The following is a 22198-nucleotide window of genomic DNA, read 5'->3' as shown; positions in this document are numbered from 1 at the left end:
TAACTTGCAAGAACCTGAATTCCTAAAATAGTGCCAGGGACATGTTATTAGAACATCCCAACAGAGAAGGAACAGAGGAGAACCAACTGGCATTCTATTAAATCAATGCTTAGGAAATGTCTTGGCACCATTTTGTTAATGTGGAACTCTATAGAAACCATTTTGTGACAGTTCTCACAATACATGAGACATTTCAAATCTATCTGCCCTAAAAGACTGGGGACTTGAAGTACAATATGCTAGTTCACATTCTTATATATTAATCCAGAAGCAGGCAACAGGATATCCATATATTCAGGTATGCCCAAAGTTGATTCTTCCCAGGTATCCTAACCTTCCTGATTTAAGAAAAAATAATAATAAACTAATCTGATGTAAAGCAGAATAGCAGCTTATAATTTCATTTTTTTACATTTGACCCTAGGCTAGGGGTGTCCAGCCTTGGAACTTTGAGACCTATGGACTTCAAATCCCAGAAATCAGCCAAATCTGGCAGTTGAAGTCCACAAGTCTTAAAGTTGCCAAGGTTGGTCATCCCTGCCTAGACCCTATACTGACCCATGGAAATTCCAAATGATATTTTCTTTGGAACTGTGCCCACCAGCCATCAAAAAGAGTGAAATAGGTTGAATTGGCAAGCAGAAAACATCAGAGTCAGGAGTATTCCTATGTAAGAGGGCCCATAGCATCCTTTCAAAATTACTAATGGCTGCATAAGATTTCCTGCCCCAAATGAAGCTGTCTGTCTATCTGTGTTATTATTCTCTAAATGGCTTTCTGACATTTCATCATGTACTAAGAGAATTACTTTTAATTAAATTAATGGAAGCATAACTTCATTTACTGACATTTATTATTTCTTTTATAATGATCTTTTTAAAGAACTTTTTACATGGAAGTTGACGTTTTATTATTTTAGCAACAATACTAATGTGGGAAGAAAGATGTCCTGCATTCATATCACTGAACACCAATTTAATCCCTGTAGAGGTAGCAAAAGAAAAATCTACAGAATAAATGAAAATCTATTATCCCAAGCCAAAAACTATATTCGGGGGTAAAAAAGAGATCTTATTCCCATATGCATACTTGATCTTAAAAGCTACGAGAGTTTCCTTTTTGTAATTTTGCAACTTGCCTGAGGGTTGTGTGGGAGTGGAATACTGCAGGCTCTGAGATGAAGAAAAATGAGAAACATGTTAAAGATAAATGGAACAGTTCTTTAAACATTAGAAAGTAGATTGGTAATTAAGACCAGCTCTCCAAGTCCAAAACCACAAAAGTTAAAAAGGGAAAATATTTCCAGAATTGCATATTACATATTACATTTTATATTTTAAAAAAAACTTCAGTAAAATATATATTTTATTTGATAAAGCCTATAGCCAAAAACATTTTTAAAATTCTTTACATTTGTTGTCTGTAGAAAAAGACAGTGGGCTCAAATCAAGATGCCCCAAAATGAAAAAAAAAATGCTAACAATGCAGCTTTAATTTGGTCAGCCTCACTCAGATTTTTCACAATAATCAGTTATTTTTTACTGACAAGCAAGCTTTGCTCCCCTGTGCTTTTCAGCTTTGAAAGACAGCCTTTGACTTCAAGAAAATGATCATTTTAAATTGTCAAGAGCAAAGAAATGTCACGTGGCCCTATCAAGTATCTGTAGAATTAGAGTACCAGAGAATTAGAAGGCCAGTAAAGTCCAATTGCCCCATTCAATAGAGAAACTGAACTTAAGCATCCCCCCAAAGATGATTGTCGAGCCACCTCTGCAATAGATAGGTCTACTTTTTAAATGGAAATAAAAGCTGCAAGGAGCAGAACATGATGAATGATTCAATTTTCTCATATGATTAGATAAGATCCTCTGGTTTTGATTTAATGTGGGAGCTCTGGACTGGACCTGTCTCTCTGAAACACATTAAAATGCATTTTTTATGAGACATGCCACATTTATTTTAACTGATATTTAAACTTGAATTTTATGCTGCTTTGTAAATTAATACAAAAACAAGTTGTAAAGGCACTGTGATCAGTTTTAGCTTCATAACAGCTCACCTTTGAATCAACAATGAACTGAAGCACAACATGCTTGGGAGAAGCTCTTTACAACAGCTACATATACTTGATCTGAATTAGATATACCATTCAGCAATCTACCTACATACTACTAAAATTCTTGTTGTCTTGATCTTTAATTGGGCAAAATACTTTAGAGCAACAGTTTTTGAACTGAGGCACTTTAGATGGGCTAATTTGCAGAATGTGGCCAAAATCTGGGATCCATGACTCCTGAGGGAATGGAATTTGGGGAAACCTTTGACTGCTTCAGTGCTCTTGCCTGCTGCTGAAGTTACTTGACTGCTGCTGTGGTCATGTAGTTTTCGTTTCAATGTTGCATGACAGCCAATTTCGTAATGTTCCCAGTCTCCCAGTCCCTTGCTCCCTCCCCACCCAGCAGCAGCCATTTACCCTTCCTGGGAAGAGAAGGGAAGGGAAGGGAGAAGAATGTATTTCTGATACTCCTTGCCAGTTTCTCACAAGGAAATTCAAAGGAGAAGCTGGAAGGAAGTAAGAAGTAGTTCCCGCTCCCACTGCCTTTTTTTTGTCCACACATGCTCATTCTGTTTAGGTAAAGCAATACCTCTAAAATGATAACCTAACAAAAGGCACATATTGTCTGATTCAGATTGAAGAGGGTTGGGGGTGGGTGGAATTGGAATGATTGAAAGCTCACAAGAGGATTAATGTAACAGTGTAGACAGCTTTTTAAAGCAGTTATATCTTCTCCTTGGGATCACCTGCCTGTTCTCTGCATCTGTAGTATGATCCAGGAGAAAGATAGCTTTGATCTAAGTTAATGGTGGCAAGTACTACTTGTTTGTACCTACACTTTCTTTTCAGTATCTTCATATTCAAAGCACTGAAAGGCACTAATATGTGGCATAGGTCAATCCTATCCAACTAGATGACGTCCAGATGTGTTGAACTCAGGGCCAAATGATGTTGTGTATGTCACACCATCATGAAACAAAAGATGTACTTTATATAATTAGCATTTAAGTAATTAATATTACTTGCATGGTGATATTAAGGCAAACTTGATATTGCTGTGGCTTCTACTAGACACCTAGTATGATTGGGCTTTAGTTCATGTAATCAAGACTACATAAAAGTAGATTTTAAATTAATTTAGCTGATCTGTCCATTTACAGACCCCTCATATCCTGGACATAAACTGTTTCAACTCCTTCCCTCAAAACAATGCTATAGAGCACTGCACACCAGAACAACTAGACACAACGACAGTTGTTCATCACGCTGCTAAACAAATAAACAAACAAACAGCCATCACTCTGCTAAACAAATAATTATCTCAACACTGTCCAACTATTTACAAAGTCTGCACTACTATTACTATTAATCTTCTCATCACTCCTTATCACCCATCCCCTCCCACTTGTGACTGTATGACTGTAACTTTGTTGCTTGTATCCTTACAATTTATATGGACTGTTTCCTAGTATGATTTGAATGCTTATTGTACCCTATGACTATCATTAAATGTTGTACCTGATGATTCTTGACTCTGATGAATGTATCTTTTCTTTTATGAATGGTGAGAGCATTTGCACCAAGACAAATTCCTTGTGTGTTCAGTCACACTTGGCCAATAAAGAATTCTATTCTATTCTATTCTATTCTATTCTATTCTATTCTATTCTATTAAAACATCTTGGAGGTTTCCGAGGATGGGACATCATTGGACTTCTTTATTTGGCTGCTTAATTTCAAAGTTGAAAGGCAGGATAACCATATGCAGAAAGAAACACAGGAATGTTTTGAATGAGAGAGAAAGAGAAAGAAAGTACCGCCATATCAGGTACCACATTTAAGGAATTGCTTGGGTTATGGATTCATGCATAAGTTCACTCCAAACTTATACATGAACCGTAATGATTTTTCTCTTATAGCCTGCAACTAACTTTCATTTTAACCTTTACTTACCTGCTGGTAAAGGTTGCCAATTTTAACTTCCTCTCAAAACTAAGCTTTCCAAGCAATGCCATGGTGACACAGTGGTTAGAATGCAGTACTGTGGACCACTACAGCTGATTGCCAGCTGCCAGCAATTCAGCAGTTCGATTTTCATAGGTTTAAGGTTGACTTAGCCTTCCATCTTTCCGAGGTCGGTAAAATGAGGACCCAGATTGTTGGAGGCAATAGGCTGATTCTGTAAACTGCTTAGAAGCAGTTTCTGTAAACTGTGAAGTCTTAAGGGCTAAATTTATAATGTAACTGGAGTGGTACCTTCAGTCTTAGACTTCTACAAATTGGGGCCCAGGCTCAAATCCCATTTAAGCCGTGTTTTTGTAATATTTTATAATATGTTTTTCAACACAATTGCTTTTAAAACCTGTTAGACTAAATTCCCAGCATTTTCAGTGAAATAATCTTTGGCTCTGGAAGTTGTGATGTAGGAATATATAATGAGCATGACTGGTAGTTAAACAAATTAGATTGGAAAGATTGCATATGTACCTATTCTTCCTTTGGTTCAAATATCTTTTTAAATGATGACATATATAAAGGGAAAAACAAGATGTTGTCTTAATTATTTTTTTTAAATTACTTTTTGTACTCCCCACCCCTTTTCTTTTTTTCTATTTAAGCTTCGGAATGCAATGGTGAATCGGAAAACAGGAAAATTCTCCATGGAAGTGAAGAAAACAGTGGACAAAGGGGTATTTTGTATAGGCAATTCTTTTCCAACAAAATTTAAAAATGAAATTGTATACTTGTGTTTATTACATGTAGATGATTTTTGAATGTTTGCATATCTTTCTATGATGCTATTATTAATGTTGTCCTAGATTACATGTTTGCTTTTTTTTAGTTCAAACCTGCCAAACTTTTCATATTAAGCTTTTTCCCCCCTCTTGTATCTAGAAGCGAGTGTTGGTGATGACAAATGACTACTATTATACAGATATCAAGGGTACCCCTTTCAGGTAAAACAGCTCACAATAAATGGAATATTTCATCGGGCTTATTGCAATCGCATTTCTACAGGCCTCATGCGCTCATTAAAAGCTCATTAGAAGAGGGCTGACAATAGAACGTCCCTAAATGATGCTGAAAAAAGCAAGGGAAATTGCGTTCCAATGTGCTTTTTCAGGTTTTATTCAGAGACGGACAATTTATGAAAGATAAATTGCCTGGCCTGTGCTCTGTTAAGAAACTTGCTGCCTCTTCAGCTGAATTTCCCCTGCCATTGATGAAAAAATGCTCAGATTTTTGTACAGGGCTAAAAGAAATGCATTTGTATGTACGATGTAGATTAGGTGTGGCTAACAGAATATTACTAATATGCACTTCTAGGACACTGGCATCTTCGTTATAAATCTGTAGTCCCCATCACTATCTACAGGCAGTTCCTTTTACCTCAGTCACACATATTCAAAGGCTCAGAGAGTCATGCACACACTCAGAAATGTTATTCATTTGTTATAAGCAATTACATGAAGCATAAACACATCTTGTACTCAAAAGAAAGGAAGAATGACTGCTGTGTTTCACAAAAATGTTTCCCATCCACAAAATAATTAAACAATATCCAGACTGGTAACACTGATCCAATGATGCAACACTTACTGATTGTAGATGCACTAGCAAATAAAATGATTAGAATTTATTTATGCAAAGCTTAGTTCTACATATTCATGGAATGCCTGTTCCGGTAACTGAACCACAAATCAAATCCTAAGCACGATACAGTCCATATGTAGTCCTTTTCGTAGTGTAATTCTGCCTTTAGTGAACAGGCTGGAGTTCATTTCTGGCTGTGACACTGACAGGCACCCAATGCTGTCTACTTGTGCAATAAATCAGTACCGCTCAACCAGACATTAGAGCTCAAACATATGCACCAATCAGGGATTAGTCAGCTGGTAGGATTGATGCCAAGAGGGCCATACTAACTTACACTGGAGACAAGACTCCATTGTTTAGGAAAGGTCCGTAGGAAGCCTCAGTAGCCCATTAGGTGAACATAGTCCAGTATATAAAACTCCTTTACTATCTAGGGAGCAGGGGTGGATCCGACAGGGTTAACTACCAGTTCGGTCATTTATGAGGTTCGGTGATTTACGATGTGCTTCCCTGCACGCTGTAGCGCACGCCTGTAAATCGTAATCAGCATGCTGTGTGCAGAGAAGCAGCCTTTCAAAAAGCCCTTTTTTCCTGCTTTTTTAACTGCAGCTGTGCCTTGCACGGCAGCTGAAGTTGAAAAAATCAGGAAATAAAGATCAGGTAAGAGCCCGGGTGGGCGGGTGGGCAAAAACATCAGCAGACATAGAACCGGTTCTATGTCTGCTGCTCTTCAGAGCTACCGGTTTTACAGAGGTGGACAGAACCGTAGAAACCCACCCCTGCTAGGGAGATTTTGTAAGCTACCATTTTGGAAACTTTTTGTATGAAGTAGTTGCACAGAAAACTCAAGGCTCTTCTTTCAGTTCAAGCATGAGTTCTCCTGATGCTTTGTGTCTGTCATCCCACAAGGCAGATGTTCATGAAATAGATGTGAGTCCAGATACAAAAAAACTGTTGAACAACCACTGCAATTTTTTTTCTTTTTTTTCCCTTTTTTTGTCAATTCTCCTTTGTCATGTGCCTAACTTTCTCACGTTGTCTTGGTTTGATAGCAGCAGATGTGATTTTAAATTCCATGCATAACTTTTGCAGCATATGTCCAGACTGAAGAATCTGCTGAATCTTATCTACATAAAATTGGCATCCAATTCACAGATTGGATCAGATTCCAAAATGAGAACAAGTGCTTTTACTCTATTGGTCTCTTCTAGTCACCTGCACTACAGATATTCCTCGACTTACAAACAGTTCATTTAGTGACTGTTCAAAGTTACAATGACACTGAAAAAGTGACTTACGATATTTTTTTTGCATTAATGACCATTGCCGCATCCCCATGGTCACATGATCAAAATTTGGACACTTGGCAGCTGACTCATAATTATGATGGTTGGAGTGTCCCGGGATCACCTGATACCCTTTTGTGACCTTCTCATGTGCAAGTTTGTCAAATGGGGCAAAACTCACTTAATGAATGTGTTACTTAACAACAGAAATGCTGGGCTCATTTGCGGTTGTAAGTCGAGGACAACCTATACAGTTAAATCAGTACTTTCAAAAATGTAAGAAACATTTTTAAAATGCAACAATTATTGCAACCCTCCATTGTGCTGCCCTTAGTATTTTATGGGGAAAAGCGCATGGCAATACTATTTCCATCACAAAAATATTAAGCAAGGTTAAGATACGTAATCAAGAAATTATGCCAAGTGTGTCATTAAGCTCCGATTTTCACATTCTTAGATTTCCTTGCTCTCAGCAGCTCGGCTAGCTCTTATACTATCAGTAAGAATTATTTTCCATACAGATGATTTTTATTTGTATGAAAACGGCCTCCTCCTCTACAAGCCTATGGGCAGATTCTACTCTTGGCTGAACAACACTGACCTTGGTGAGTGTTCATTTTCGCTTGCCAGAGAGAGCAGGGGGTTATTGCACCCCTAATAAATATACACAGTCCATTGCTGCTGGCACAACAAACATAAAATGGCATCAAAGTGGCTGGTTGGCCAAGACATGTAACCACCAAGGTCTTGGAAACAAAGCAAAATTGTTTCTAGAGCAGGAATTAAAACCTTAGGGAGTAATTATCTTTTCCTGTATTTTTTAGCTTTGTTTATGCCACAGTTTTTATGGTCTGCTTTTTGTTTATCTGCACAGTTTAGGTGTGGCTCTGTCTAGAGGACACGGCAGATATTTTTTCAGAGGGAACGTGACAATAGAAGAAGGTAATACTTGATTGACTCAATCCAATTCCTATAAACCATGTTATTGTGCTGATAATAATGAGCCCTGGGTACACAAATCAACCAATTTGACATCTGTGTGCATGACTGTATATTTGTGTGCAAATGGTAAAAATGCTTTCAGTGTGAGTATAATAACCTTTGCATTTTCTTGGCAAAAATACCACAAGGGTTTTCCAGCTGCTTTTTTCAAAATTACCTGTTTGACATCTGAGTCTAGCATGCAGCACAAAGATTTCCCATTAGATTACTAAAGGAGTCCATTTCAGTGTCTTACTTTTTCTTTTGGAATTGCACATAAATACTTACTGACAAAAACATATGGTGTAATAATACTAGGGCTGAAGCATTGATTTGATCCTTTGGACAGCATTAGGCATGGTGGCGCAATGGTTACAGTGCAGTACTGCAGGCTATTTCTGCTGACTGCCAGCAGCCAGGAGTTTGGCAAATCAAATCTCACCAGGCTCAAGGTTGACTCAGCCTTCCACCCTTCTGAGGTGGGTAAAATGAGGAACCAGATTGTTGGGGGCAATATGCTATAAACAGCTTAGAAAGGGTTGTAAAGCACTGCAAAGTGGTATATAAGTGTTGTGGTTAGCTGGCAGCAGGTGCAGATGGCTGAGGAGAGTGATGACTCTAATAAGGGGCCAGGACCATCAGGGAGTGGACTGCTGCCTTCAGAGATTATGTGGGCTGGCAGCAGTGATGAGGAGGTTCCCAAGGAGCCTGTGCCAAGTGCACGTGCACGAAGGATTACTCGGAGGAAGGAATAATTACAGCAGCACAGGCAACTTGGGAATAAGGCTGCAAGGTAATGGCCCGTCCCTCAAGAGGATAAAAGCCAGGTTTGGAAAAGCGTTCTTTGCAGACAGCAAAGAAGCTTTTAAACTCAACTTGTGGACATCTTAGTTCGTGTTTGGAGAATTTTGTAAATTAGTTCTTATCTCTGGGTTTTTGGCAGCCTTGACAAACAACTTGGCAAGGCTCTTTCTTGTCGGAGCTAATTAGTGGAAAGCAGCCTTCAAAACAGAATTCATTATTAAACCTTAAAAGGTGGGGGCTGCTGCCTTTGTCTGTGTTTGCTCTTTGGGAACCCGGTTGGGTCAGAACAATAAATCAAAGTGCTATTGCTATTAGACAGCATTACACATTGAGAAGGAGAGCTTTCATTCTCTTGTGGTCATGCAGTTTTGAAATCTGCAGCTACTGAACTTAGCTGGTGCATACAAAAATTACTCACTTACCCCAGGTATCTCCAATTAAACACAACCCAATAGCAAGTGATGAAAAAAACAGCTTCTTGGTACATAGGAAAATTTCCACTTCTTGTGAAGAAGACTAGATTAGACTGGGAGGAGAGTAATCTTCCATGCCACTCTTGGTAACTTTTGCCGCCATTTATAAATTCCCAGGAACCCCACTCGCAACTGATGTTTTGCCTAAATTAATTCTACTGCCATTACTATTAGGGTTCTGATTTGTCTTCAGCTTGTACAAATTTTTCCATTTATTTTTTCAACAAACCAGCTCTCAATAGATGTTTTCCAACAGTTGGAACATCCAGATCACTGATACTGCCTTATTATTAACAGTTGTTTTCATACAGTAATATAAATCAGGGGTGGCCTTTTTTAGTTTGCATTTTGAGGTGGAATAAAATTCCAACTTAAAGCTGGAAAAATAGAAAACTGGGGGGAGGGGAAAATCAAACTTGTTTATCCCTAACTATTTAGTTAAGTCGAAGCAAGAGAAGATAATTAAGTACACAAAATGACAGAAGCTAGGCAGCTGCAAGACACCTGCATAATCTGCTGTTCCCTTGATTTCATGTGACAGTAGATGCTTCAATCTGTAAATAAAAGATAGGGGGACATTAGGAGGGAAAACCAAAAAAAGGCAAAGAGGCAAAGACAGGAGCAGAAAGCTGAAATAGATGAATTAGAATTTCCTACATATTTGCGAATCACTGATAGAATTATGTCTTACCATCATTGATTAAAGTGTATTGGGGGGGGTTGGGTTGTTGCATTTTTTAAGGAGAAAGGCATTTTGACTTTTATGAATGTTATTCAAAGATTGAACTGGTGCTGTTATGTGCCCCAAAGTAAGTCTTTATCATTTATTCTCCTTTCAGGATTACATGACTTAGAACAGCCTGATGTCTCTTTGGCAGATGAATGGTAAATCTGCATGCAATTGACTTGTGATGTTCTTTCTGTCTGTACTTGGTGTGCCCGCTCCCCACTTATGGAAAGACAAAGGGAGATCATTTGTTATTGTTATTTTTAACCACACATTGTCCTCAGGTCATATTGCAACACAGACTTGCATCCGGAACACCGCCAAATGACTCAACTGAAGGCAATTAAAAACTATCTCACTGGGAAAGAGCCATTGCTTCCTTGTGAGTATATTTCTGATCACAGTTGAATTCAGATGAATCTGGAAAGTTCTTCAAATAAATATATTGTGTTTGCTTTTTAATCTTTAATGGAATAAGGGATCCAAGAAAACTATATAGCTCCTGTATCTTTAAGCTGTACCTGTGGATATTCTCAGTAAGCCAGGTAATAGTTGTCCCAAAGGTGGTTTTTCATTTCTCATCCAAGAAGCTTCACTAAATAGTGGGGTGCATGTGTGTGTGTGTGTGTGTGTGTGTGTGTGTGTGTGTGTGTGAATTTGATCCACCCCCCAACCATCCAGTCAGAACTGATGAAGCTCCTTGGATAAAAAGTGAAACATCTTAAAAAAAACCCCAAAGAAAGTCCAGTTGTTGTTGTTTTTAAAAAGAACCTTTGAGGCCCTACCTGTTTTCTTCAAATCAACTGTTCAGGGTAATAGACGTTCAATCCTTTTTTTACCTGGCACACTTCACTGTAAAATCTAGTATAGCAGCACCCATGGAAGTAAGTCATTAACTTCACTGTGGAGCTGTACAGGGTCGCAGCCACCAAATTGACTATGTGGGTTCAAGTAGTTTAAGTTGCAATCTTCCATATGCACAGTACAAACAATAATGGCTAGCCTTACTCTGCAATCAAAAGGTAAACAATAAATAATTGATTTGCTCATGTAAACATTGACTTTTAAAATAGGAAGTCGGGTAGGGTGCAATAGTATAAAACTTCTTAATGAGCTTAATACCAACAAGATGAATTACACACCAGTTTTGAAATTGAAAAGGGAACATTTGAAATTTAAGTTTTGATATGCAAAAGCAAGATAAAAATATTGCTTCCCTTCTCTATCTCAAAAATAAATGGGGGAGTTATCCTTCATTTCCAACATTTTCTGAAATTAAGTTTAAAATAATAAGCCTGGAAAATACCTATCAATATCTGGTGAGTTCAAATTTATCTGGTGAGGAGATTCCATGCATGCTTTTCATGAATGTTTTAAACATTACAGGTGACAAAGAATTGATACAGGAAGTCTTATTTGATGCAGTAGTGAGTGCCCCAATTGAAGCTTATTGGACCAGCCTTGCACTAAATAAATCAGAGTGAGTGGACAGACTGTACTTCCTTCTTCTTATATTAATTAATTTGGATATGAATATAATTTAGGACTATATAAATTCTTCATTAAGTTACTTCACTCGTAATCAAAGAATATTCAGGCACATATGGTAGGTGTAAAAATGCCCCAAGTAATCCAGAGCTTGATATGACAGTTTTGTTCACCACCTATCCTTGTGGGGTTCCACAATGAACATCCATTTTTGGGAGGACCACAGGGCAACTTTGCTGAGCACCAGGCTTTCATAGATGAATTCAAGCATCTCATGAAAGATTGTATAAGCTTCTTATACAAATATATACATTTATGTGTATCCAAAAGTCAAAGTAATTGTATATTTATTTAGGAAATTTGTATAACTTCTCAGCTTAAGCATATAACTCTGGGCAGCTCACAAAACAAAACAATACACCAGAGATATGGATGCAGATGAACATGATAAATGTAAAATATATGATAGGGTGTGTGTGTGAGAGAGAGAGAGGGAGAGAGAAAGAGAGAGGGAGAGGGAAGAGGGAGAGGGGAAGAGAGAGAGAGATGGTGCACGCACACACAAAATCTACCACTCTCAAAATCTGCTTCATTTATTGGAGAGGGAGATCCATATCCCATCATTTAATTATCCAGATAAAGGCTTGAGGCTTTGTAATCCATAAGTGGTTATGTGTGGATTTTTTTTCTCCCTAAATTATTCTGAGATTTGTGCTGCCCCAACATTGGAAACTTCACCCCTTCATTCAGGAAATAATACATCCATGTCATTTGCAGAATATAATATCCTTTCAGTCAGCTTTCATTTGGACATTGGGGGCACGTTTTAATTTTCATTAAAAGCTTAAGTTGATTATTGAATTTGGTAAACTGATTGCAGTTGCAGTCCTGGTTTCTACACATGTTTTGCGACCTTGAAATAGGCATAAACTGTTTACTTTGTAGAAATAGAATGCTTTCATGCTGTTCCTGCTTTTCAGAAATTCAGACAAGGGAGTAGAGGTTGCTTTCCTTGGAACTCGGACCGGTCTTTCTCGGATCAATCTTTTTGTTGGACCAGAACAATTAACTAATCAGTAAGTACTAAAACTAGGTATAGTAACTGCACTATACTGAGAAAAGGAAGGATGCTTGCTGTGGGAAAACGCTCAACCTTTTCTCTCCATCTAGTGGTGGTATCAGGAAAAAAAATCAGGGGGTTAAATTGCAAGTTAGGTGGGCTTAGCTGTCTTTTGCAATTCTTTGGAAACTAAATAATAGTTCACATGAATTTCAAGAGATTCATAATGGGAAGGGGAGGGAGCCACCCTGGAGCTATGCCCCTATAGACTAGTTCAGATTTCATCTTTCAGAACATATCAAACCAAATTGCTTTGTTTCTAGAATAACTAGAAGCGCCATGAAAGTTACCACATTGTAAATCTTTTTTGCATGTGCATGTTTGATTCTGATATCAGACATATTCCTCAGCTTGTTTTCTTTTTTTTTCTGCTCAAAGTCTTTGGCAAATAAGGAAGCAAAATGCATGACTGGGATATATATCACATGTGTGTACTTAAAAAACAACTGTGGGATTTTTATTTCAAAATACTTTATATCCAAATCCTGGATCCTTGGGACTGGAAAATCCACCTGGCATTTGCCTTATATAATAACGCACTTGCAACTTATCTACAGAGGATAAGTTAAATCGAATTTCATTGGCTTCTGCTGGAGTAAATCAGGTTTTGCAGTACTTTTCAGCATAGGAGTAACATGATGCCACCCAAATCTGCTCCAGAACATTCAAAGGTAGAAGAAGGGGAATTTGATCCCTGGTGACACTGTATATACCGGAAGAAACACACAGTGGATCTTATCATACAATTTCTCTTGCATTGCTCTCCTTCCTCCTTCCTTTCCCTCTCACTAAGGTGAACTTGTTTAGTTCCTAGCAACTGCCTAGTGGCTACTTCAAATTGCAGAAAGTCCAACCAACCAACAAAATGGTCCTTTTTCCTTGCTCTGTTTATTTGTACTTTAATTGGTTATTGATTCAGAACAGGATTCCCCTTCAATTCTCTTTGTTCCATTCTCTTTATTTTCTTTCTATTTGTATTTGTATTTCTTGTAACAGAACAAAGGGAAGTAGCAGATGAGAAAGACACTCCCTGGCCTCCACCCCAAATGTCTTTTTTTGCTGGGATTACAAATCCTAGAACGTGCAAAATGGTGTTCACCACCTTATTTACACTGGGGAGAAAATAAGCCGGGCTTTACAATATCTTATTTATTTAGGCAGCCAATTTATATGGCCATGCATCAATCAAAGATAGCTCTGAGTAACAAACAGAAGAATAAAACACAAACTAGGTAAGTTAGAGGATAAGTGAAAAATGAAATGAAAAAGAGCAATTTTTTTATTTCCTTCTGTTTCAAGAGACTTTTTGACAGCTGAAGACAAGGAGAATATTTTTAACGCGGATCATTTCCCACTTTGGTATAGAAGAGCTGCTGAGCAGATTCCAGGAAGTTTTGTCTACTCCATTCCATTCAGTACAGGTTTGTTATGGAATTATATTTTATCCTGCTGGTAATTCTTAACTAAAATAATTCAGTTTGGGACTTAATATCACTTTGCATGTCAAAACATGATAGGAAATGACAATTTGCAAGGGAGAACTTTATTGGTAACTCAACAGAGATAGTTTGCCACAGTCTTTTTTTCGGGAGTGCCTTTCCAATGTACCACTCTAGCCTATGTCCTTTGGATTTCTTTGGCCTTCCATCCATCCATCTAAACCTGAACCTGCTTATTTGTTCAAGATCGGCCAAGGTCAATTAGGTATAATAAGTTGTATACAGAATTACTTGAAGGCTGTTTTTATTTCTCATGACAGTCCTGAGAAATGATCAAATCTAAAGCAGAAAGAGAAACTTTACCCGATGTACATTATACATCGATTCCTCTGTATCCTTGTTTGGCTTTGATGGGTTTTATTCAAATCCAAATACTGGGGCCTGGAGAGAGGTGGCATCTTGAGTACTGGCATCTGGAGAGATAAGGCCTATTTTTTCTGTCCCTTATGCAACCCTCTTTGTTCATGGAATTGGAAGGTGGGGCCCCTCTTTCACTCCCTGACCCATTTTTTTCAAGAAAAAACAAAAACTCTTGATAACTACAAAGGGAAACTGATTTCAAGAGGTTTATAGCCAGAAGATGAAAATTTCCATATCCAGCCCATGGCACATGGATCACATGCAGCCCTGGAAGCTAGTAATGTGGCCCCACAAGATCATAAAGTTTTTAACATTATTATGTGATTTGTGTACATTAATTATATTATATATCTTATATGTGGCCCAAGACAATTCTCCATCACTCAGTGTGATCCAGGCAAACCAAAAGGTTGGACATCCATTCTTTAATATAAAAGAAGAAAAGAAAGGGAGCCATGTCCAGTGTAATGTATCCAATCATAATACAAGATACCAGAATTGGGTAGTTCATAGATAATGTGCATCTCCCACCCAGTCCCCTGTTCCTAGCCCCCAGATCAATTGCAGGTTGTGCCGTTTGAAACAGGGACAAAACTGTCATTTTCCCCAGCTTTGTAAGCCTAACTTAAAACTTGAAGGTCTTAGAAGTTCCCCTCCAGATTAGTGGCAAAACATCAAAGAAATGGTGCCCCCCCCCCCCAATTTATCATGCCAACCCCCATTGTTAGGGACAATGCTATGGCTGTTGCCATACAGAGAGAGAATTTGGACCTGAATATCCATTCCTTTTCCATTTATAGAAAAAGCAAACAAGAGCAATGTGGTGACAGCAAGTACTGCCATACAGCTGCTGGATGACCGAAAGTCACCTGTGGTAGCAGGTAAAAACAAAACTTAATTTATATAACAATGCTTTAAATGGGATTTCTTGATTCATAGGAATTGTCACTTAAAACCTATTTTGGAAGAAAGTTCAGTAATTCACAGTTTTAGAAGGTCTTTTTAAAACATTTGTTCCTGAGTGAGAGACGACTCTTGATATGTTGGGGAACCAACCAAATTATAATCATTATTATCGATAAACATTGGCCTGGGAAGCTCTGTGGTATCTCACATATTTTCTCCTAAATAAAATGTTAAAAACATTGATTTACCTTCATTTCATCTAGTGGTTAAGACTGGAAAGCAGGAGACTATGAGTTCTAGTTCCACTTTAGCTATGAAAGCCAGCTGGGTAACCTTGAGCCAGTCACTCTCTCTCTCAACCCAACTCACCTCACAGGGTTGTTATTGTTGTGGGACAAATAGGAGGAGGAAAGTGTGTTGTATATGTTTGCTACTTTCAGTTATCTGTAATAATAATAAAGGTGGGATAATAAATAAAACAAATAAACAAATTTGGCATCTGTCTATTCATTGAATTTTTGCAATGTGTTTATAGATTGTCTATTTAAATTGGGAGGGGGCACAATGACTCAGTTGTTAAAGATGCTGAGCTTGTCAACTGGAAAGCTGAGAGTCTGGGTTCAAGACCTGAGTGCTGAGTGACAGGGTAAGCTGCTGTTACTTGCCCCAGCTCCTGTGAACCCAGTTCAAAAGCATGCAAACATCAGTAGATAAATAGGCACCATTTTGATGGGAGGGTAGTGTTCCAGATGCCTTGGCATATAGTCATGCTGGCCACATGAACCACAGAACTGTACCTTGGCTCCCTCAGCTAAGAAATGGAGAGGAGATCTGCACCTAGAGTCAAACACAACTGGACTGTGGAAACCTTTACTTTAAAGGTTTAAATCTATTTCTAGACTATTTCTAGACTGTATATAAGAATAATAGTAATATAATATTAATACAATAAAACAACTTCACCATATTCATCTATTTTGATGACTCCACAAACCATTCATTTTCCAAGGGTCTTCTACAAATGCCAAGTTTTAACATATTTTGGGCGGTCATGAGAAAAAGAGTCACCTTCATCATAGCAAGCAAGCTATTCTAAAAGAGGGGCCTTCAGTTGTGCTACCTCCTCTCATCCCTCATTATAGATGGAAGATGCATTCTCTGCTCACATGGGTTGGTGGCCAAAAAGCAGTCTTGCAGATACCCAGGCCCAAACTATTTAAATCTTTATAGGTGATAACCAGCACCTTGAATTGCAATTGGAGATAAAGCAGTAGCCAATGCAACTCCTTTGCAGTGGTGTATATTTAGATTTTCAGTAAGCATATAGGCATTTTATACCAGCTGAGGATCCACACAGTCTTCAAAAGCAGCAGCATGTAAACTGAATTATAGTAATCTATCTAAGAGGAATAATTGACTCTGTTATCAAGGCATCACATTCCTATCCACAACTGGCACATGAAGTAGATAATGGATCTCCTGGCCACAGCTTTACCTGTGCTTCCAAGAGAAGATGTATGTCCAGGAGGCCCCATATCTTGCCTTTTCAGGAGACAACTATTATGAAAAGTCAGATTTGATACTGTCCCAGAGTTAACAGTCTTCTAAATTAATGGCCCTCCTCTCCTGTAGCTTGGATTGTTTCTCCCCACGTAGAGCTGATGAACCAGGCCTGTATTTCCACCATGTCTCCTCCAAGGTGGAACTACATTGGTAATATTTCACCCCAAACTGTTGGATGATTTTCCATATTAGTTGATGTAATACAGTGGTGCAATTCTGCAGGTTCAGCCTGGTTCTGGCATACCGGTAGCAGCAAAGATCAGCTGAGACCAAAGCGGTTCTCTCTGATGAGCTGCTGTTGGGCCTACCCACCTGCTCTGGCTCCCATATTCCCTGCTTTTGAAGTGCAGCTGCTTTGCATGGCACAGCAGATTGCCACATGTCAGCTCTTGAAGCTGCAGGGATTGCAGGAGGTGAGTAGGAAATCCTCTGCACGTGCACGTTTGGCGTGCATGCACACAAAGCGTGCCCACCAAGCCACACCCACCGAATCAGTAGTAAACCACTTTGAAACCAACCACTGATGTAATATAAACATTGCAGTGTATGCAGTTGGCATGCAAGAGGATGACCAGTGCTATAAAAAAGGAGTGTTATTTTTTTAGTGTATTATTTGTTCATTAAAGTGAGATGCTTAAATCAATGTAATTGATTTAGCTATTGCATACACAGAGATAGATTAAGGGGAAAAAACTTTCATAGGCACATTTTCCTCTTTCTTTCCATTATCCCCAATTACTAACTTCTGTTCAAAGTTTATACTTTTCTTTCAAGATCTTTTGCTTGAAGATTTCTAATTATTGCTTACAGCTGTTTAAATAATTGTATCTGCTATCTTTGTTCAGCGTCTTGTAGCTCCTTTTTTAAGAACTTCTCTAATAAATATCTGAATTCGCCTTGCTTTGTAATATGGTGAATGCAAGGGAGCCATTACTGCTTGAATTTAGTTAAACTTCTGTTATATTGCTGCATATTCTCCAATTTTAGATTCCCATTCTGGTGTTGTCGACAAGGTTTCACTTTTCCAATGTTGAGCCAAATTGGTTCTTGCCGCTATCAGCATGTATCTCAGTAAATTATGGTACTTGTTTACACTCTCTGGAATTATTCCTAATAAAAATCTCTGTGGTTTCAATTCAAATTTATTTTATTTTTTTAAAAAAATTATGCATTTCCTTCCAATGGTTTTGGGTTTCTTTACAAGAACACCACATTTGATAAAATAGCATTTCCAGCATTTGTTATTTTATGACTTGTCCAGCCTGGTAATCACTGAAAGAATTATATACTGTCTATAAAACATCTTGTACCAATTTTCTCTCACATTGCAGCTTAGAGTGAATTTTCTGATTTTTCCCCTTCATAGCTATTTCTATTGTTCTATTAGAATTCTTTCTTTGAAATGTTGCAGCCATTTTATCATGTAGTTTTTAATTTGTTCTGCTTCCTTATCATATTTCAATAACAATTTATAGATGCACCTCCCAAAATAATCTTGGTTTTGTTTAAGCGTTTCAAATTCTTTCTCAAGGACAGCCTTTCTTAAGATCACTTTTATTTTTCCAGTAATTTTTGCAAGTGTTTAACTATGGTAAGTTCCTTTCTCCATTGAGCAGATCTTATTTATTTATCCTGTTTTCTGGATCTAAATGTATCATACTGACATGTGATTAAATACATCTTCCAATAATTTATCCTTAAAGCAAAAAGCATTTGACAGGGATGTGAATGATGAAATTGTTGATCTTAATCTAATTTCACTGGATTCAAATACTTTATCTTATACTATTTTTTTCTTTCTATTCAATCAAGTTCAATTTTTGGAGACTGCTTGGTAAAGTCCCTGCAGTTTTCTTGGTGAGATTTTTTAGTAAGTGATTGCCTATATGTCTTTCCCAGGGCTGAGAGAAACTAGTCCAAGGTAACCAGCCAGCTTGGTGCCTAAGGTGGGACTAGAAATTTACAGTCATCTGGTTTCTAACTTGATACCTTAACCCTGGGTTGTCAAACTCATGGCCCATGGCCAGATGTGTCATGCACTGGCCATGCCCACACCCAGTTTAGCAAAGTCACAATACATCAAATGACCAGGCCGTGACGACGCGAATTTGACACCCCTGCCTTAACCACCAAATTGGCTCTCTTATAATATGTCCCTTCAAAATCTTTTGTTCTTTTCTTTCTTGACAGCATAAATGCCTATGAGTCTATTAACTAAATTAATTTCTCCCATGATTTATGTTTTGTTCTTAGAAATTTAATCCATTCCATTATCCATAATTTGCTTAATAATGTTTAAGATTAGGAAGAGCATATACATCACTTTCTTTTGTCTTGTAAATCTTATTCTCATTTCCCCCCCATTCTTGCTATTAATTGTCTTGTGCCTATCTGCAACATTTGGTCTGAGATGGATAGTCATGCCATTTAAAATAAAAAGCTCATCATGATTAGTATATTCATTTTTATTGTTGCAGTAAGTCCCAGTTAAGACAATTTTAAATTCTTCCACTTTTGAGGTATTGTTTTACTTCTTTCCATGATTTGCTATAATTGTTTTAAAATATATCTTTATTTCATCATATCAAATAACTTTAAGTATTTCATGGGTCTTAGGGGATCTCATAGCCAGGTTTTTTTAAAAAAATCAAGTCAATTTCTCCATAAATTAAATACCTTGTTATTATCTTCATTTTCTTCTCATTAACTTTGTAGCCAGAACCAAAGCTAAAATCATTAAGTCTTTTATTAACTACCTTATAGACCTTTCTGGATGCATAATATTACATTATCCACTGTAATGGTTTGTAAAAAATACTTTGAGAGACATACTGCCTAAGGAACCATCAGATAAAAGAAGGTCTAAGTACAGTTCCCTTAATGGGCAGAGAAAAAAACTCAGAGGGGACTTTCCCTGGCTTCTCCTTCTGTTAAGGAAAGAGCAGGAGATTTATTTTTTTAGACATGCAAGATTGTGTTAATAGAGTTTTATCATAAAGTAGAATTGGATGCTCTGATTGTATTTCCTGTCTGATTTCCTGTCTGGGAAGGCTGACATGTATATAACATTTCAATTTGTATTTATTTATATTTTTGCATCTCATCCACCATGACGTCCAAAGCAATTATAGTAGTAAGTGAGAAAGTAGACAACTTTGTCTTGTTTTTACATATTAAGAAGCTTTCAGAGAGTGTTCTACTCAATATGATATTTGTGGTTGTCATTGATATATTCTTTCCATTCAAGTTTTGAACTCTCTCCTTGAGTTCATTTTATTTAAGCTCTTTAATAGAAAAGTCTATTCCAAATTGACAGATGCTTTTTCTGTATCTAAAAATATTACTACCAGCTACTTTAAAAAAAAAGAAAAGAAAGTATTGATGTGTCCTACTGCCTTTATTGTAAATCCCGTTCTTGTCTTTTAGCATCCTCTTTAGAATGCAACATGTTTCATATTTATGTATGATTTTGGAAATGTATTTCCTCATTCATTCAACTAATATTTTAGTGAATGCCTTATAATCAACATTAATAAAGAACTTGGTCTGCATGACTGAAATTTCTTTGGATAATTCACTGTTATTAGAGTTACAGTACACATACTTCTTCCTCCTGTCTTTGGTATTGTTTTCGTTACTTGAATTTCATTCAATCTCCCCAGGAGTAGTTCCACCAGTTCTTCCTCTACTTTTGGGGGGAATTGTGCTGGACCTGGCATTTTTTTCAGTTTTGATATTTTTTTATGCTTCTTTGACCTCCCGAATTGTAATGGGTTTGCTTAATGTTTGCTTGTGTTCTTGAGTATTTTTTTTATTCTATGTCTTCAATGTATGTTTTCAAACCTTCTCTGTCTATTTTATATTTAGAATAGACACTTGGTTGATCCAAAAAAGGAGAACCTGCACTTACGGGAAAACACTGAAAAGTATCTATCTATCTATCTATCTATCTATCTATCTATCTATCTATCTATCTATCTATCTATCTATCTATCTATGATCTATCCTTCTGTCTATCCATCTGCCTATCTGTTATCTATCTATCTATCATCTATCTATCTATCTATCTATCTATCTAAATGTATAAATATACATTTCATTTGTTTGCTTGTTTTATTGAATTTATTTGCAGTTTATCTCATAATAAAACACTCTGGGCAGCTGCACATACTATATACACACACACTCTCATATAACTTTCTCCCCTCCCTTTTTGATTTGATATACCAAGAATTTTCCAAGTTTATTTGAGTTCTCAAAATAGTTTTGTTTGACCTATTTTATTTTTTAGAGTTCTTCTGTTTTGTTGGTGCAACATGGTTAACCTTGTTAAAGAGGGAAATCAGGCTTAGTGTTCTAAGTGTCTAACTTTCATAACACAGGTTATTTTTTGACATTCAAAACAAATAGCCATAGTTTGTACAAGACAAACAACTGGCTCTGGGTGTTCATGAAAAACTGAACCTCAGCCTGAAAAGTTGTATGCAAAATTTTTCTCCTTTACTGAGCAATAATTACTATGTATTTTACAAAGTAGCATAGTTGCACAGACTTTTAAGAGTATGTATGTAGATTTTAACTAACAGTGATATGCTTAGTATACCTTTCAGAAAGAACAAAAGTAACAGTATATTTTGTGACAGTGAGATATTTTAAAGAACAGGAGAGCCAATTGAGTATATTAATAGATGTTCCAGGTATCTATTTCCCTGTGAAACCATGCTGATCATCTGGTATGAGTGTCATCAAACACTTTCCTTTCACAATGGAAAATAGCATATAATTAGATAAACTGGCTTATGAGAACAACAGGTGTTTTCATTACTGTCTTAGTGACTTACAACTCTCTGTCTTGTTCTTTGAACTCAGTATAGTCTGCTAAAGTACAGTGCATCAAAAAACCCAGTGGGTGCTACATTTATTAATGAATCATTGATAAAAGATTTTGTAAAATGCCTTTTTAAAAAAAATAGAATTGTGCAGTTACCTAACAATTATCTCCCCATCTCCCTTCTCTTTATAATAGAAGTAAATACTGATCCTGAATTTTCTATCACAGTCTTGATTTTTCATCCCAAGAGACTGAAATTTTGAGGGGAAGGGGGAAGTCATATTTCTTCTTTCTGATGAAGCTCATGAGGAGATATTTATTTCCGTGGCTTATTAATGATTAAATGAATCAACAAATGCACAAATGCATTTTCCAGTACAACTAATCATGAATGCTCATGGTGTCCCCAACATTGTCTTTTGTATACAGAGCAGTGGTGGGATTCAAATTTTTTTACTACTGGTTCTGTGGGCGTGGCTTGGTGGGCATGGCAGGGGAACGATACTG

At 37.2% G+C, this 22198-nt stretch overlaps 1 protein-coding gene across 1 annotated transcript in view; it reads left to right on the top strand.

Moving 5' to 3' along the window:
* Positions 1 to 22198, top strand: part of CACNA2D3 (calcium voltage-gated channel auxiliary subunit alpha2delta 3) — a 582709-nt gene that overhangs the window by 480360 nt on the left and 80151 nt on the right. Inside the window, exons 18-26 of the mRNA XM_087923863.1 lie at positions 4675 to 4746; positions 4952 to 5013; positions 7814 to 7881; positions 10037 to 10082; positions 10209 to 10306; positions 11311 to 11404; positions 12393 to 12488; positions 13832 to 13953; positions 15192 to 15272. Of these exons, the coding sequence (XP_087779989.1) occupies positions 4675 to 4746; positions 4952 to 5013; positions 7814 to 7881; positions 10037 to 10082; positions 10209 to 10306; positions 11311 to 11404; positions 12393 to 12488; positions 13832 to 13953; positions 15192 to 15272 (739 nt within the window). The remainder of the gene's footprint in view (positions 1 to 4674; positions 4747 to 4951; positions 5014 to 7813; positions 7882 to 10036; positions 10083 to 10208; positions 10307 to 11310; positions 11405 to 12392; positions 12489 to 13831; positions 13954 to 15191; positions 15273 to 22198) is intronic.

This window comes from Pseudonaja textilis, chromosome 2 (assembly GCF_049901715.1).
Source record: "Pseudonaja textilis isolate UNSWEBS1 chromosome 2, rPseTex1.2, whole genome shotgun sequence".
NCBI lineage: Eukaryota > Metazoa > Chordata > Lepidosauria > Squamata > Elapidae > Pseudonaja > Pseudonaja textilis.
The sequence above is the reverse complement of the archived record's forward strand: the minus strand, read 5'-3'. Positions and strand labels throughout refer to the sequence as shown.